Below are 14,029 nucleotides of genomic sequence, written 5' to 3'. Positions count from 1 at the left end.
GACTAATTGGAAATACACAACATTAAAGCAACAGCATATTTGTCTGGTATGTTTTTAATCAGAAATTGAAATGTAAGTTAGAACATTATCATATTCATCTCTGTCTCACAGATGAAGGCTAAATTAGCAAACTCAGTTCTGTTTTAAACCAACAGAATTTTTTTTAAATTTCCCAAAAGTCTTGGAAGTTTGCAGCCTTTCAAGCTGTTCTCTGCTTTCTTGCAATACATAGCAATGTAATAATGTGCATTACATTGCATATGTATTTATTTAACACAAATGCTTCATCCAAATCCTTCCAATCCTTCAGCAATCTGTATTACAGAAAAACTAAACCATTTCGTTGATTGGTTGTCTTTCTGTGAGCATGTTTGTCCATGATATATATCATAGTATATAAAAAGGCCCAGTCTTCTTTTTTTCTATTTTTTCTTTTTTGTAGGACAGTGGTATTACATCCCACAACTGTATGGTGAGCCAAAGAGCAAAAACATAATGTTTTGAAACACATTCCAATGAGATAACAAGACAAAGAAAACTCAAAAAGAGCATAAGAGGAGGAACTGCAGGATGAACAGGAATGGAATACATGATGTGTGCAATGATTTTTAGTGCAATAAGCCAGAGATTATTCAGCAGCAGTGAGTATCTGAAGGGCCCTTGTTAACTTTTGCTGTAAAAGACTACAAAGAAAATATTAGCGCTATGAAATGGACTCAAAACAGCAAAAACATAAAAAAGAAAGAAAAAAACACAGTCACACTGTGAATTATTAACTCTTTTTTTACCTTCTCAAACCTTCTGTGTGAGATGCCTCCTTTTGAGTGTACATATGAGGGTGTGTGCTTGATACGATCTAACACGTATGTGCATGTAACAACACTAGCGGATAGAGTAAATAATAGATGAAGGTGTAAACAGGAAGAGGAAAGCTCTTGAGCTCTCCGAGTGTGCGAGCGTGCATGTGTATCCTGCGGGTTTCGTGCAGGCAGAGACATACAGCGCAGACAGATGGGTAATTATCAAGCAGGCGGCTCAAGAGTCTTTGAAACTGCAAGAGACACAATGCATTTGTTTTGAGTGCAGATTTTAGCTCCATGGATTCCACAAGGTAAAATGAGGATTAGAGAATGATTCAACTATGCTTTTAAAGCATGGTGAATTCAAATGGAATATGGCTAGAGTGAGAATATAAGATGTTGTATCCCAGCATTTCAAATCAATACAAGACCCATATGATCTCATATAGTACACAACTTGGTTATATTTTAAATAAACATACTTTTTACAAGGTTTAATTTGTTCTTGCATAAGTCTTCGTACAGGTGTTAACAGTTATGTCGAACTGATGCTTCCCCAATAAGACACTCCTTGCACGGCAGAGGAAGAGTAAGAAAGTCTGTGTCACTACAATAATACATCACACCTGTATATCTGTCACTCACATAAACCCCACACAACCTTACATCCAAGTGCATCTACCTGGAAGAGTTTTCAGTAGATACCCACAAACTGCAATAATTTATGTCACTGCACCATGAAGCTTAACTTTACGCTAATAACCTTGCTTTTAGTATCAGGTACTTTGCCTTGTTTTTTTTTCCACTGCAGTGAGTGCACATTAACCATAGACAGGATCAGTTGATTATCATAGTGAAACTGCTGAGGAAAAAAACTACTACTGAATCAAGTTTAGTCAAATCATGTACTGGGAAAATGTATGATACTAAAACATGCAGGAGTCATACAAGTTCATGGCTGACAATGGCAGTATGAACCCTGAACATTTACATTAGGTATGTGCACCCACAGGGGGCTATTATGCTAAATGAAGGATGATTGCCTAGGAGTTATTAAGTGCAACCCCACCTGCACAGATCACAGAACTCCACCTGACTCAGATATGTGTGTTTGCATGAGAGACAAGGTGGTGGAAAATGAGCTTGTTTCTTTTTTTCTCTTCTTTTGTCATTTAAACCATATTTTCTCAATACTTTCCATCACTCTTCTTGCTTTTTTTTATTAAGTAGAATGCATTCCCACATTCAAAAGGCTCAAAGCATATATTACTCTACTAGACGAAATAATGATTTTTGAGAAAAGAACCATTTAAAAATGTGCAAAATGTTGGCTTCATCAGTAGTAAATAATGAAAAGTCTGTAGTGTGTAAACCTTAACAGTTGTTATAGTGAGAAAAGGTAGGGCTTATTTGCTTCTTTTTTTTCGTTCAAAGGCGAGTTGTGTTCTTTTCATCAATTTGTTTCTAAGCATAACATTTTAATCAATCAAAAATGGGCTCTAGAATCCCGTAATGAGGTTTTAAACGTATATTTTGCAGCCTTGATTCTCAAAAATGATCACCACGAGTGAGCGAATTTTTACCAGATGAGACTTTTTAAGACTGATTAATTCATTGACAAATCACAGAGAAAAATAGCTGACTAATAACTAACAACAAGACGACCACATGCAAATTTTGATCTAACTGCTGATAATGTGTGGGTCAGGCCCAATAACACAGCCATCTTTACACATGTACAGCTTACATTATACATTAAGCTTGGTTTTTAGCTCAAACATGGTGACAAACAATTTAACACTGTCGCCGTTTTCACAAATAAGTTCCCGACTTACCAGTAGAGAAGAAAAAGTGTCCTGCCGCTGTCCCTCTTTTGATAATTCACAGATACCAAATATAGATGGCTCAGCTCCACAATAATAACATAAGCTGGCCTTATGTGATCCACTGAGAAAAGGTGTAGCAACAGCATAAGCTGAACTACAACATTAAGAACACAAGCTTTTTACTTACTAATCCAGAAAAAAGGTTGCAAGTTGTACATCAGATGTCAGTCCTTTACTGCCAAACAGCTGCCAACAGCAAATAAAGTGACTCAAATATTTACTCTTGTTTTAGCTCTGTTTTCTCATTCCATATTTATGCTGCTTTTTTATCGTGGAAGGGGGTGGTGGTGCAGGTAATGTTAGCTGGCCTTGAGCATTTGCTGTAATCGTGCTCTGTTAGCAGCAATTTGTTTGTTTGCTAATGGCAGTGCTGGCTACTGCTTCTTCCTTCGTTGGCTCCGGGGCAGACTAAACAGTATAGTAAATATGGTACAGAAAGTTTCTCTTTTGATACGCTAGTTATATCCGGTCAACAGATATAATATATTTTCCTAGTTTTATACATCCTGGTATATAATTGTAGCCTTCTATTACACAATTATGATACACAATAATTGTATATAATACTCAGTTATAAAGTGTTGTCATATCTGTACCAATATTGTGGAGTGACAGTTAATCTAATCTAATATTTTTATCGATTGTATCTATCCTTCTACCCACTAACCTACCTTCCTTCTTACCCGCCTATCTAAATTACTTCATTCGATATCATTTTTGTTAGCTCCCTGCTGTTTGTGGGATGTTATTAAGGAAAGCTGTGGGCTTGCAGCCTCATTACAACCAACAATGAGCTTTAGAATATATTTATGTGAAAGAAGTACGTATGTGCATGAAAACATATGTGGTAAAGGAAAAATGTATTCATGTTGGAATGAATTATGGCTGGTATGGCCCTTCATATTTTGGTTAAAGGCCTGACAGTCAGAGATATGTGGAACACTGTATTCTGTACTGTACTACAGGATTGTGTGTGTGTGTGTGTGTGTGTGTGTGTGTGTGTGTGCGCGCATATGTGGTGCATACACGTCTAAGCTTTATTATAAATATTGATTTTGTGCCTAGAGGATGGACATTTGTATGAAATCATATTGATCTTTTTAATACAATACCCATTTTTTTTATTTATGAAACTGTGTTTGTGCAGGCTGCATTTGTAATTTCTCTATAAAAGAGGGGCTGTATTGTGTTTGTGTAGTAGAAGAAAACATGAACGTGCACTCCTTCTGTGTAATGCCGAATGCAATATTTTTATGTGAAAAAAAAAATGGTAAACTCTAGATGATCTAGAGTAGGCAACTGGGGGTTGTTTTGATGTGCAAATAGATTCTTAACAATTAAATCAAACCAGGTAAGAGTTGTGTGTATGTGTTCACAATTGGCTGGGGAAGAAAAACAAATAAACACAAAAAAAATAAATCCATATGTTCGTGATGACATCAATCGTCACTTCTTTTTCTCATTAGAATCTCAAAGCTGTCACGGCAGTATGTGGGATCTTAATGGTGAATCTCCCTGTTTCTCTTGTTTACTTGTCCACCCCCTCATCCTTAGTCTTATCCATCTTCTCATATCCCCTTTTCCACTCAGCGCATTCTCTCCTCCCAAACAGATTATCTCTTTTTTCTTGGTGAAACCATAAAACACAAATACGATCTGAACAACTCCCCTTCCTTCTTTCATCACTGGTAACATGGTTTCATATGAAATGTTGCTCCTTTTCTCAACCCCAACAGGGATCTCAGTCATTAGCCTTCCACAGAAAATCTTTACAATTAATAATAATGAAAAAAATGTTGAATGTTCTTAAGTAGAAAAACAAATCTACATATCTACAAACACATCTACAAACATACAGTACACTGCGACCATCTTATGCACTTTAGTGAGTAACCAGCTGTTGATAAATCCCCCAAGTTCCAAACCATCATGCTCGTGTCAATTCATTTCCATTTGCATTCAGAATCGCCCTCAAATAAGCATATATGGTAGCAAAACATCCTTTTAGAAATTACATGGAAATTGCTTGTATTCCTTTCAGGAATAATGGCCAGGAGAGGAAAAAAATGCTAAAACAGAGATATAGTTGCTTGGTGTTGAGGTTGAAGCCAACCAAATGGTCAAGTTAACATTTGTTTGTATTGTGCATGTCATGCATTAGGCAACACAGCATGCTTTACACAAATGAAAAAAAAAATGAAAGAGAAATGATTTGACATTAAACCAAACCAATACCAGCAACAGATGAGACATATCTGCAACTAGAAAGGGACCGAGCACAACAGAACTCATAGCTTTGGACATGCAACGAAAGTATCGTTGCAGATGCAGCCCTTTCCCAATTGATTTCAACTCGCTTTTGATTTGTCCATGGGGAGTGAATGTATTTGGGTCCTGGGAAATGATAGCATCTACCTCGGATGATATAATCCACCTCAGTGACGGTAAGGAAATGCCCAAGCTGTGTCATATCTCATGCTGAAAAGTGCTACTCTCCTCTCTCCTCGAACTGACCAGCATGATCTCTGAAGATGTGCTCCCTGCGGAGCACATGGTTTACATAATCTTATAATAACGTCAGGTCGTCTGTCACAGGCATCTTTTGTACATTTTGACACATTTCTAACTAAGCATAATTACTGAGTAATCATTCTGATGAAATAAAGCACATATGAGGATGTTGAGATTGCATGATGTGACTCCAGCAGTTTTTGCAGTTTCCCTCTCCTAACATTAGATTCTGTGTGTAAGCATGCTCAGAGCTGTGCTTATATTTATGCACATTCCTAAGTACATGTACAACTTGGTAAATTCCACACATTGAATAGGAATGTTCTTACAGACTCATTACGCACAGATCTGTGCATAAGCAGAATTGATAAAATGAGGGCTCAGGGCTTTTTCACTGCTTGTACTCTAAAGACCTAAAGCTTTAGATCAAAGAGATAAAAAAATATATACTATACAACTCATGTATTGATATATCCTTGAGGTTTTATGTGTGTCATGAATGGCCATTTCTTTTGGTAAAAGTAAGGACAAGAGTAACCTCATTGGTTGCATGCTAACAAAGGACACAGAATGGAAAGAGAATAAGACTGAGTAAAAACCTAAAATATAGGTGTGCAGTTTTTCAGTGTTGAAGGAACCCTTTTTGTGGCTTGGAACTGCTGCTACTACTTTTTCTAATACCATTATCAATTTTATACTTTAATTGAGCTCACATCAGTTTTAATCCGAAATTAAAAGCTCTCCCCTGATCAAATGTCAATTAAATGAATGTACAATGTACAAATACCTCTCTAAGAAACATAGAAAAATATTTATAAAGATGCATGTAGGATTTGGTCTTAAAAGTGAGAAACATGTTTTGGTTCGCTCTTTTCTGATAACATTTATTATGATATCATTCTTCAATCTGAATAATCCAACCGTGGAGCTTCTGTATTTAGGTATTCATGACAAATTTGAATGATAAAATACCATGATACATAGCAAACAAAGGAGAACATATACAACACGCAACCAAGAGAGTCAAGTGTCCCTCTAATGTTTTCCATCTCTTCCACACATCAGGTTCAGCTCAATTTCCACAATGACCCTCTTGCTTGGATGATATCCATCAAAATGCTAAAATTTGATCTGGATATTCCTTACCTGCACAGTGGGATTCATTACCAAGACCAGGGAAACCATAGTGAGGAGCGTTCTTACAAGTGCTCTGAGAGTTTCAGCCCGTGATGCTGCTTAAAAATCATCCAGTGCTAAATGAATGGGGAGAAGTGCTCTGAAAATCCTCTTACTATACATCACAGAACATGTGTAGGATTTCGTCAGGCTTACGTGCACACAAAGTCTACATTCTTGTGAGAAGAAAAAAAAAAACCTTTGTGTTTAACATTTTTTTTATGTCCTGAATTTGTCGCTAACCTTTATGTCCGTAAACTGCGAGCATACAAAATATTCAGTTTTTTCTGTCAGTACAGTGAGATCAGCCTCTGTGGCTGTGTTATGGGAGCTCTCTCCGACACCCTATTATTAGGCCATTATAGAATTGTTGTATGTATTAGATTTCTTTCCATATATAAATCATATGTGTAACACAACTCTAGTGATTTATTTAAAAATGATTCAGATGCTTGTTAAAAGACATCTTGGTGTAGCATTTTTTGTGCAAAAACTGATGCCTATTTTCTCTTTGTTTCCATAGTTCTGATTGGAGGATCAAGCTCGCTCCCACTGGCCACATGGCTGACCTTTGGCCTGTCCTGCTTTCTTTCACTCCTTTACAGATGATGAGCGCTTCCCACAGCACCACTGCCTGTCCATGTTGACAGACACTGCCCTGACTCCCGCCTGATTCATTCTTTCTCTGCCCCTCTCCTTGTCCTTTCCTCTGCATACGTATCCCCTCACTTTTCTATCCTCACTCACTGTCTCGCTGTCCTGCATCAATTTATCCGTCTAGCTTAGATAAAAACATTGTCTGATTTCTTGTCCTCCACTTTCTTTAAATATTTCGGCATAGACACACTGTATAACCAATTGATGCTCATACCTAATGATTAGTGAGACTTAACTTTTTCTCCATTCTCACTCTATTAGGCTCACCTCATTCAAGTCATTGTCACTTTGTCCCCTTTTTCTCCGCTTCATAAACCTTTTTCGTCCATGTGTGTACCTTACGTGTACCTCCACTCCCTCGAACCACTATTCCCAACAGCACCTCAACCCTATTCCCCAGACACACCAAAGTGTCAGACAATCTACCAAAGATGATAAAGAACCTGTGGGAATTCAATGAGGGAACAGGGATTTCGGGAAGATAGGAGAAGCGAGAGAGAGAAAGTGGGGAAAAAAAAAAAACATTTTCACACAGACTGTCACCTTCGAGCCCCAATCTTTGGGACATTGACAGGCTATTGAATGGCAAAGAGAGCTGAAGAAACTGATGAATGAATGAATAAATAAACAAATGAGCGGTTGAGGAAAGGACGCACCTGAAGCAGATGATGGAAGCTGGGTGCCCCTGGTAGCCTCTCTGCTTGCCAGAAGAGACGGACCTCAGCACGGATTATACGTGTACATTTATCTATATAAATATATATATATTAAATATAACAAAGATTAAACTAAAACACAACTAGGACAGTGGAGGACTTTACTAAGTGAAATTAAAGAAGCACAACATTTATACGACCTCTGCTGTTCGTTTGGGTTTTATTGTACTTCTATTATGTGATGTACCAGTTTGTCAGACCTATTCAATGTTTTTGACATTTTGTTGTTTTTTTTTCTGTTAGTTTTACTATGGCAGCCTAAAGGTCAAGGACAATAAGTAATAAAGTATTATATTCATATCTATAAGAGGAAGAGAGGATGATTTATGATCCAGAACCTGATTATAGCACCTGGTGGGATTACACTGATGACCTAAGCCATCTGGCTTGAAACTTCAACTTCTCTTAGCACATGCAGTATGGAAATCACACACACACACACACACACACACACACACAGTTCTCGCTGGCATCATGATCGACCCCACAGCTCATCCTTTGCCTGAATAGCACAGAAGGAAATCCCTAGATGGTTGATTGAATATTCATTTGATGATTTATATTTACATCTCAATTTTCAATAAATTTCTGGATTAATCAATCATTAGAGAGTACAAGTCTGTAATGTGAAGGAAATCGCAGTGTTGTATTGCCAAACAGGCAAGGCCAATCGGATCATTCTCTCATACAGCGCTGTATCCAAGTATGAAGTGCATCAGATTCTTTATCACTGTTCAATTATTACTAAATGTCTGTAATGTCAGCAGTTTCATAATAATCCCATAGATATCACTGTTAAGGGTAAGCAATACCATCATCTATCGACCTATATATGTATACATTAGTGTTTTATTCTAGGAGTTCAGTATGCAGACAAACCTCCATGTCCAAAACACATGATAATAAATACTTATTTCATTTTTGATCAGTTATGATTTGTAATCAACATTGCATTTAGTGTTCATGTAGGTTGCAGCTATCTTATTTTGATTGAACATGCAGTATTTTTCATCATGCTTCAGTTACACTGTTGCCGATGTGCTGGTGTATGCTGTTCATCTTCATTACCATGTGTATTACATCTTAAACAGTCTATTCTCAACAACTTGTCCACTTCTGTCTGTCGTGTCATAATGAGTTGGTCTTCTCATCTTTTTTTTTTGTTTTGTTTTCAAATTGTGGTCTGTACAAATGATATAATTGTTTTTTCCAGTCCTAAATAGTAAGTAACCTACAGAAATGATGTGCCTATTTATCTTAACTTGCCCTGTTGCGAGTGGCAGTGTCCACACTTGTACAGGTTTTCCATAGAATATCATTCTGTATAACTGCTGCAAAGTTTGTTAAGCATGTAGGATAGACCTCTGAAACCATTATGGACAGTAGTGTATTATATGAACTTTTGAAGTCCTTTGAAACTTTATCAGTATTACAAAAAAAGGTCCCTGTCTTAGCTTTGTCTCTTTCATCATGTGTCATACACATTTACTTTGATTTGATGAATGCACCTGATAGAGGGTTTGACAGAAGTGAAACTAATTATTTCAGGTGTATGTTAGTGGAATGGTTTCTTGTGTATTCTGCAAAAGGCTAAAGAAATGTTCAGTTTTGGATAACATCTTCAAAATACCTTTGATTTCCCTAAAGCACAACATAGCAAATGTTTGATTTCAAATCCTCCTCTTCTCCCAGCTCGGTTACATGCACATTTATTATTGGTTTGTAATGTTGTAATGGTTAGAACAGCAGTACTTTTTTCATACCGTTGGTCGATCCTTTACCCATACAATAGTTTGTACATTTTAGGAATCAAATAGCAATGATGTGCATGGCATCTCATTATGTTCCTTTCAAGTCATTCCACATACTGTCTCAATAGTAGTTACTGGGGAAGGATCAACATTGCAATTATTACATTTGAATATGAGACATCTTCAAGTTAATAGTGGGAATATTGTGTTATTAACTTTTGTTGAATTTTTACAAAAACAAGCTTCCTTTTTTATATATTTTTCTGTGACAACTCATAATTTAACTTTGGCAGGGTAAACCTTTTATTGAGGTCACAGAATATTTAAATGCATAAACAATTAATTCAGTACATTGCAAAGCCACTTTACCCTTATTTAAAACAATTATTCTTTCTAACAGGAACAAAATAATCGTTACTTAAAAAAAAAAATTTGAAAAAGAACAATGTTTGGCAACTTTCTTTCATTTTATCATATATAAATATTTTCATTAATGGTTTAGTAATAAGTCATTTGAAAGTAATCGATAGCAACACATATTAGGGCATATTGTATCTAGGACAGGTATGAAATAAGGTTTGCATATATCTTTCCACAATAAAAACACATACTGAAAGGAACTCAACTTAAGTGATATTCATTATGTCAAGACAGAATAACAGACACCTGCGCTGTATTTGCTGGAAAAAAAATCTATATCTTTTTTAAAAAAAGCAAATTATCCAAAAGCATTGAGCATAGGTGAAAAACAAACACATTAAACATGCAGGTCATCAAATAGCGTTGTTGCTTAACCGTAGACTGACTCTAAAGTATGGGTGTGGCCAAAGTCACTGAGTTTGTGAACTACTGATTTAAAGCCCAGTTTTGGAACCGGTTAGGGGTCATATTTGGGGAAAAAAGGCAGGAATCCCAAGTGCTATTGCTAGCACTAGCTTAGTTAACAAGATGTTTACAAGAGTTAACAAGTAGTTTATCGAAACTTTAAAACTGTAATAGCTGCAGTGTGGCTCGTCTCCTTCTGGTAAATGTATGACATAACATGACCACATCACAGCTAAACAGTAGAGAATGTGCAGTTTACTCTAATCAGGAAGGATGACAAAATAACTTGAATCATACAATGTGCATGTGACTTGCTTTTCCTGCTGAATGAACTTGATCTGTTTCCCCTATACAGCTCATCAGTCACTCTCAAAGACTCACAGGTATGTCAGTCAATTGGTTACAGCCTGTACGTACTTCTCTGAGGTCTAATATTTTCTTTAATATTATGTGCTTTTTTACGATCAGAATGCGTGTAATGGTGGTCAATTGAGAAGCATAAAAAGGTAAAGGTGTTAAAGTCACTTCTGCATTGGCTTCACTTCTCAGACCCTGCGGTTAAGTCCATCCTCTAAAATGTAGACCATAAGTTTTATTGCGAGAATGTATAGTGCAACTATGAATTGGAATACAATTGGCGATAAGTGTGAATGATTTTATTGTTTGCACCAAAGATGCAATAAATTGCTGTAATATTCTCTAGATTGTTTAAGGTTGGTTAAAACATTTACAATTTTTTCCCTCAACATTATAGACATTAACAGTATTACATATGTCTCTTGACACTTATTGGAAAATCGGTGTCATCATAGATTGTTTGGGTTATTCAATTATAAAAACCAGTGACAATCTGTCAATACTGAATCGAAATGATTCCAAATCTAGTAAAAAAAAAAAAATCCAATAAGTCAAGTTATTTTACTGGTGACTTTCTAAAAAATTTTTTGTTTGCTGTTATCAGGCAGATGATGAAGATGAAGAGAGGTGGATCGAATCAGAGAACACCAGGACTCACTGTAGACTTTCCAAAATGACAAATTCTAGGATCTTATTTATGTTCATGTCAATGATCATTTCTACTTTCTGTTAGCCACATCCTCATTCATCCTTTAACATAACAACTTTAGAGCTGAACTGAATGCACAATCACACAACTTACACACACACACACCTAGATTCCACACTCATTTACAAGTAGATTACAGCCATTGTGCAGCTAAACAATATGGTATGACAAATTGACTGTTAATCTGTCACCTACATATGCTGTCTCTGTTGTCTGGATCTGATTTGAGTGGATCTCCCAGTAACAACATGGACAGAATGTACTTAGCTTCTGTCCTCCTCTTTTCCTGAAAAATCTGCTGAGTAAGTTGGTGGTGATGGTATCTGTCCTGGCAACAGAAAATAAAGTAAGATAAATGTTTAGATGTGTGTCATTTTTGGGGTGATGGAGATAATGTGAAACAATCAGCATGTGGGTGCTGGTGACGGCATAATCTTTAATAATTGTTATAAAGTGTTACAGTCTGTTGACAAGTGGAATGATTTTTTTCCGCTGAATACCATAGCCCTTGCCTGTTTTCCCACAAGACAGTTTAAGACAGGCACTCGTTTATTTTAGAGGAAGATTTTTTCAGTTTTATGTTCAAATTAAATCAAAACTGATCAATGTTTGAAACACAAGTAACTAAATCGATAGTTTGACTCTTAGTCTCAGTGACTGGTGGCAGCAAATGAGGCAGCTTTGAAGTTATAAACCTTAAATTCTCACAATATTTTTTTAAGGACATACCTCATTGTTTTAACCCACTGTGAAACACATTGTCCTTGTATTTGATGAATTTTGAGAAACAGTTTTTGGTCACTGTGATAACACAAGCTGATGGACAGGTTTTACAGAATACAACTGTTGATGTATAATACATTTCTTGAATTTTTTTCCTTTTCCATACAAAACTCTTATAAGTACTAATAAGTACATAGTTTTATTTAATTTATGTAAATTTCTTTGTATCAGTCAAATTTCAAATGACAGAGATTAACAATATGCAGTAAAGTTTGCCATCACTCACTTTTTTCATCTCAATAAAGGGGATTTTAGTTTTCCTAAATTGATTAGTACATTATTATTATTATAAACTTGATATGACTTTATTATGTAGGTCATTTAGAGTGGAAACTGTAATCCTTTCATTGGAGCCTTACAACTAATTCCTTATCAGTAGTTAATGTATGATTATGTATGCATTTAGCGTGAAAACCTAAATCTATATCAATATTCACAACCAAAGTATAAGAGCACATCTTTAAGACCCAGTAAGGGTCTACCAACTTCCTGTGACACGTGGCATGCTGTGCACCACTGCAATATGCAATGAGATGCAAGGGTGATTTAAAGGCAGGTGGATGGAACTTCAACTGTGAGCTTAACTGAATATATCAGTGGCGAAACTCCCATATGTTGGCTCTTTGTTCCTTCATTGGAGATATAAAAGATATTCCTCTATGACAAACACCATACAATCCTAGCAGGAAAGTGCTTCAGCTGGCTGTTTCATCTAAGAGTACCATGCCTTTGCTGGCCGAAGTGCTTCTCAAAGGCCATGATTTTACGCACCGAATTCGGCTCAGATGTGGGCTTTCTTTGTCCATTACTTCCAACGTCTCGTTAAAAAATCAATAATAAGATCAACACGACTAATAAATCATCAACAATATCCTTCTCACTGTCAATGGTGGCTCTTAGGAGCCACGGGTTTGCTGGATTGTCTTTCAGTCATTCAGAGTCACTCCACAGTCAACGCTTGTTTAAAAGCCTTAAGGTAGCTTGTGATTTATGGTACCACAGTGGGAGGAATTTGTCCCACATTTTGTGATTACACAGGCCACCCATTTAGGGGAAAGATATGACTGGTCAATTAGCTTGTCATTTCAAATGGATCTGTCTTTAAAAAATGATAACCTCGCCACTGTAATTCTACTGAGGGCTCACCAGTCACAGGGCTGAACACTTGCCATTGTTTTCAAAGCAACACAGAGCGTGATTGGATGACAAACTGGCGCACTTTAATTTACCCATCACATTCCAGCACATACTGAATAGACCAATTCAGGGTTTGTTTGTTTGTTTGTTTGTTTCTCCAGTTTTTTTTAGTTCATATTAGTAATATGTATGAGGATATTGCAACTTAAGCCCTGTGATGGACTGGCGACCCGTCTAGGGTGTACCCCACCTCTCACCCAATAGCAGCTGGGATAGGCTCCACCCCATCACGACCCTAAATTAGATTAAGCGGATATAGAAAATGGATGCATGGATATAACAACTTAAGATATCTCACTTTTTATTACATTAGGCCTTCTCTGAGAACCTAGAAGGCCCTGATAGTTCCCCTTCAAAAGAAATATAAGCAAACTACTCATGACATTACCAGAAGGAACATATCAAGTTTTGCAAAAAATGGCATGAATATAATTTTTTTTTTTTTTCAATTTTTATGGTTATCAGTGGTCACTTTAGCTTTTGTAAGATTTTGCGCTGAGCCCTCTTTTTTATTGCAGCAAAGCCACTTTGTTGTTTTGCAGAAATAGTTTTTGGGACAAAGCATTTTTAATACATTTTTTCAAGTGTTTTCAAATGGCAGATGTAACAATGTGCTGTGTGTGCTTCACAACTTTTCTGTCAAAGCTACCAGTTTATGCTT

The 14,029-nt window shown here is 36.5% G+C and overlaps 1 protein-coding gene across 2 annotated transcripts in view; it reads left to right on the top strand.

The window, feature by feature from the left end:
* mdga1 (MAM domain containing glycosylphosphatidylinositol anchor 1) overlaps positions 1 to 11,817 on the top strand; it is a 221,418-nt gene extending 209,601 nt beyond the window's left edge. For both annotated transcript variants that reach the window (XM_075462887.1, XM_075462877.1), the window contains exon 18: positions 6,897 to 11,817. In XM_075462887.1, the coding sequence (XP_075319002.1) occupies positions 6,897 to 6,982 (86 nt within the window). In that variant the 3' untranslated portion in view covers positions 6,983 to 11,817. The remainder of the gene's footprint in view (positions 1 to 6,896) is intronic.
* The last annotated feature ends 2,212 nt before the right edge of the window (positions 11,818 to 14,029 follow it).

This window comes from Odontesthes bonariensis, chromosome 1 (genome assembly GCF_027942865.1).
Source record: "Odontesthes bonariensis isolate fOdoBon6 chromosome 1, fOdoBon6.hap1, whole genome shotgun sequence".
Taxonomy (NCBI): domain Eukaryota; kingdom Metazoa; phylum Chordata; class Actinopteri; order Atheriniformes; family Atherinopsidae; genus Odontesthes; species Odontesthes bonariensis.
The sequence above is the reverse complement of the archived record's forward strand: the minus strand, read 5'-3'. Positions and strand labels throughout refer to the sequence as shown.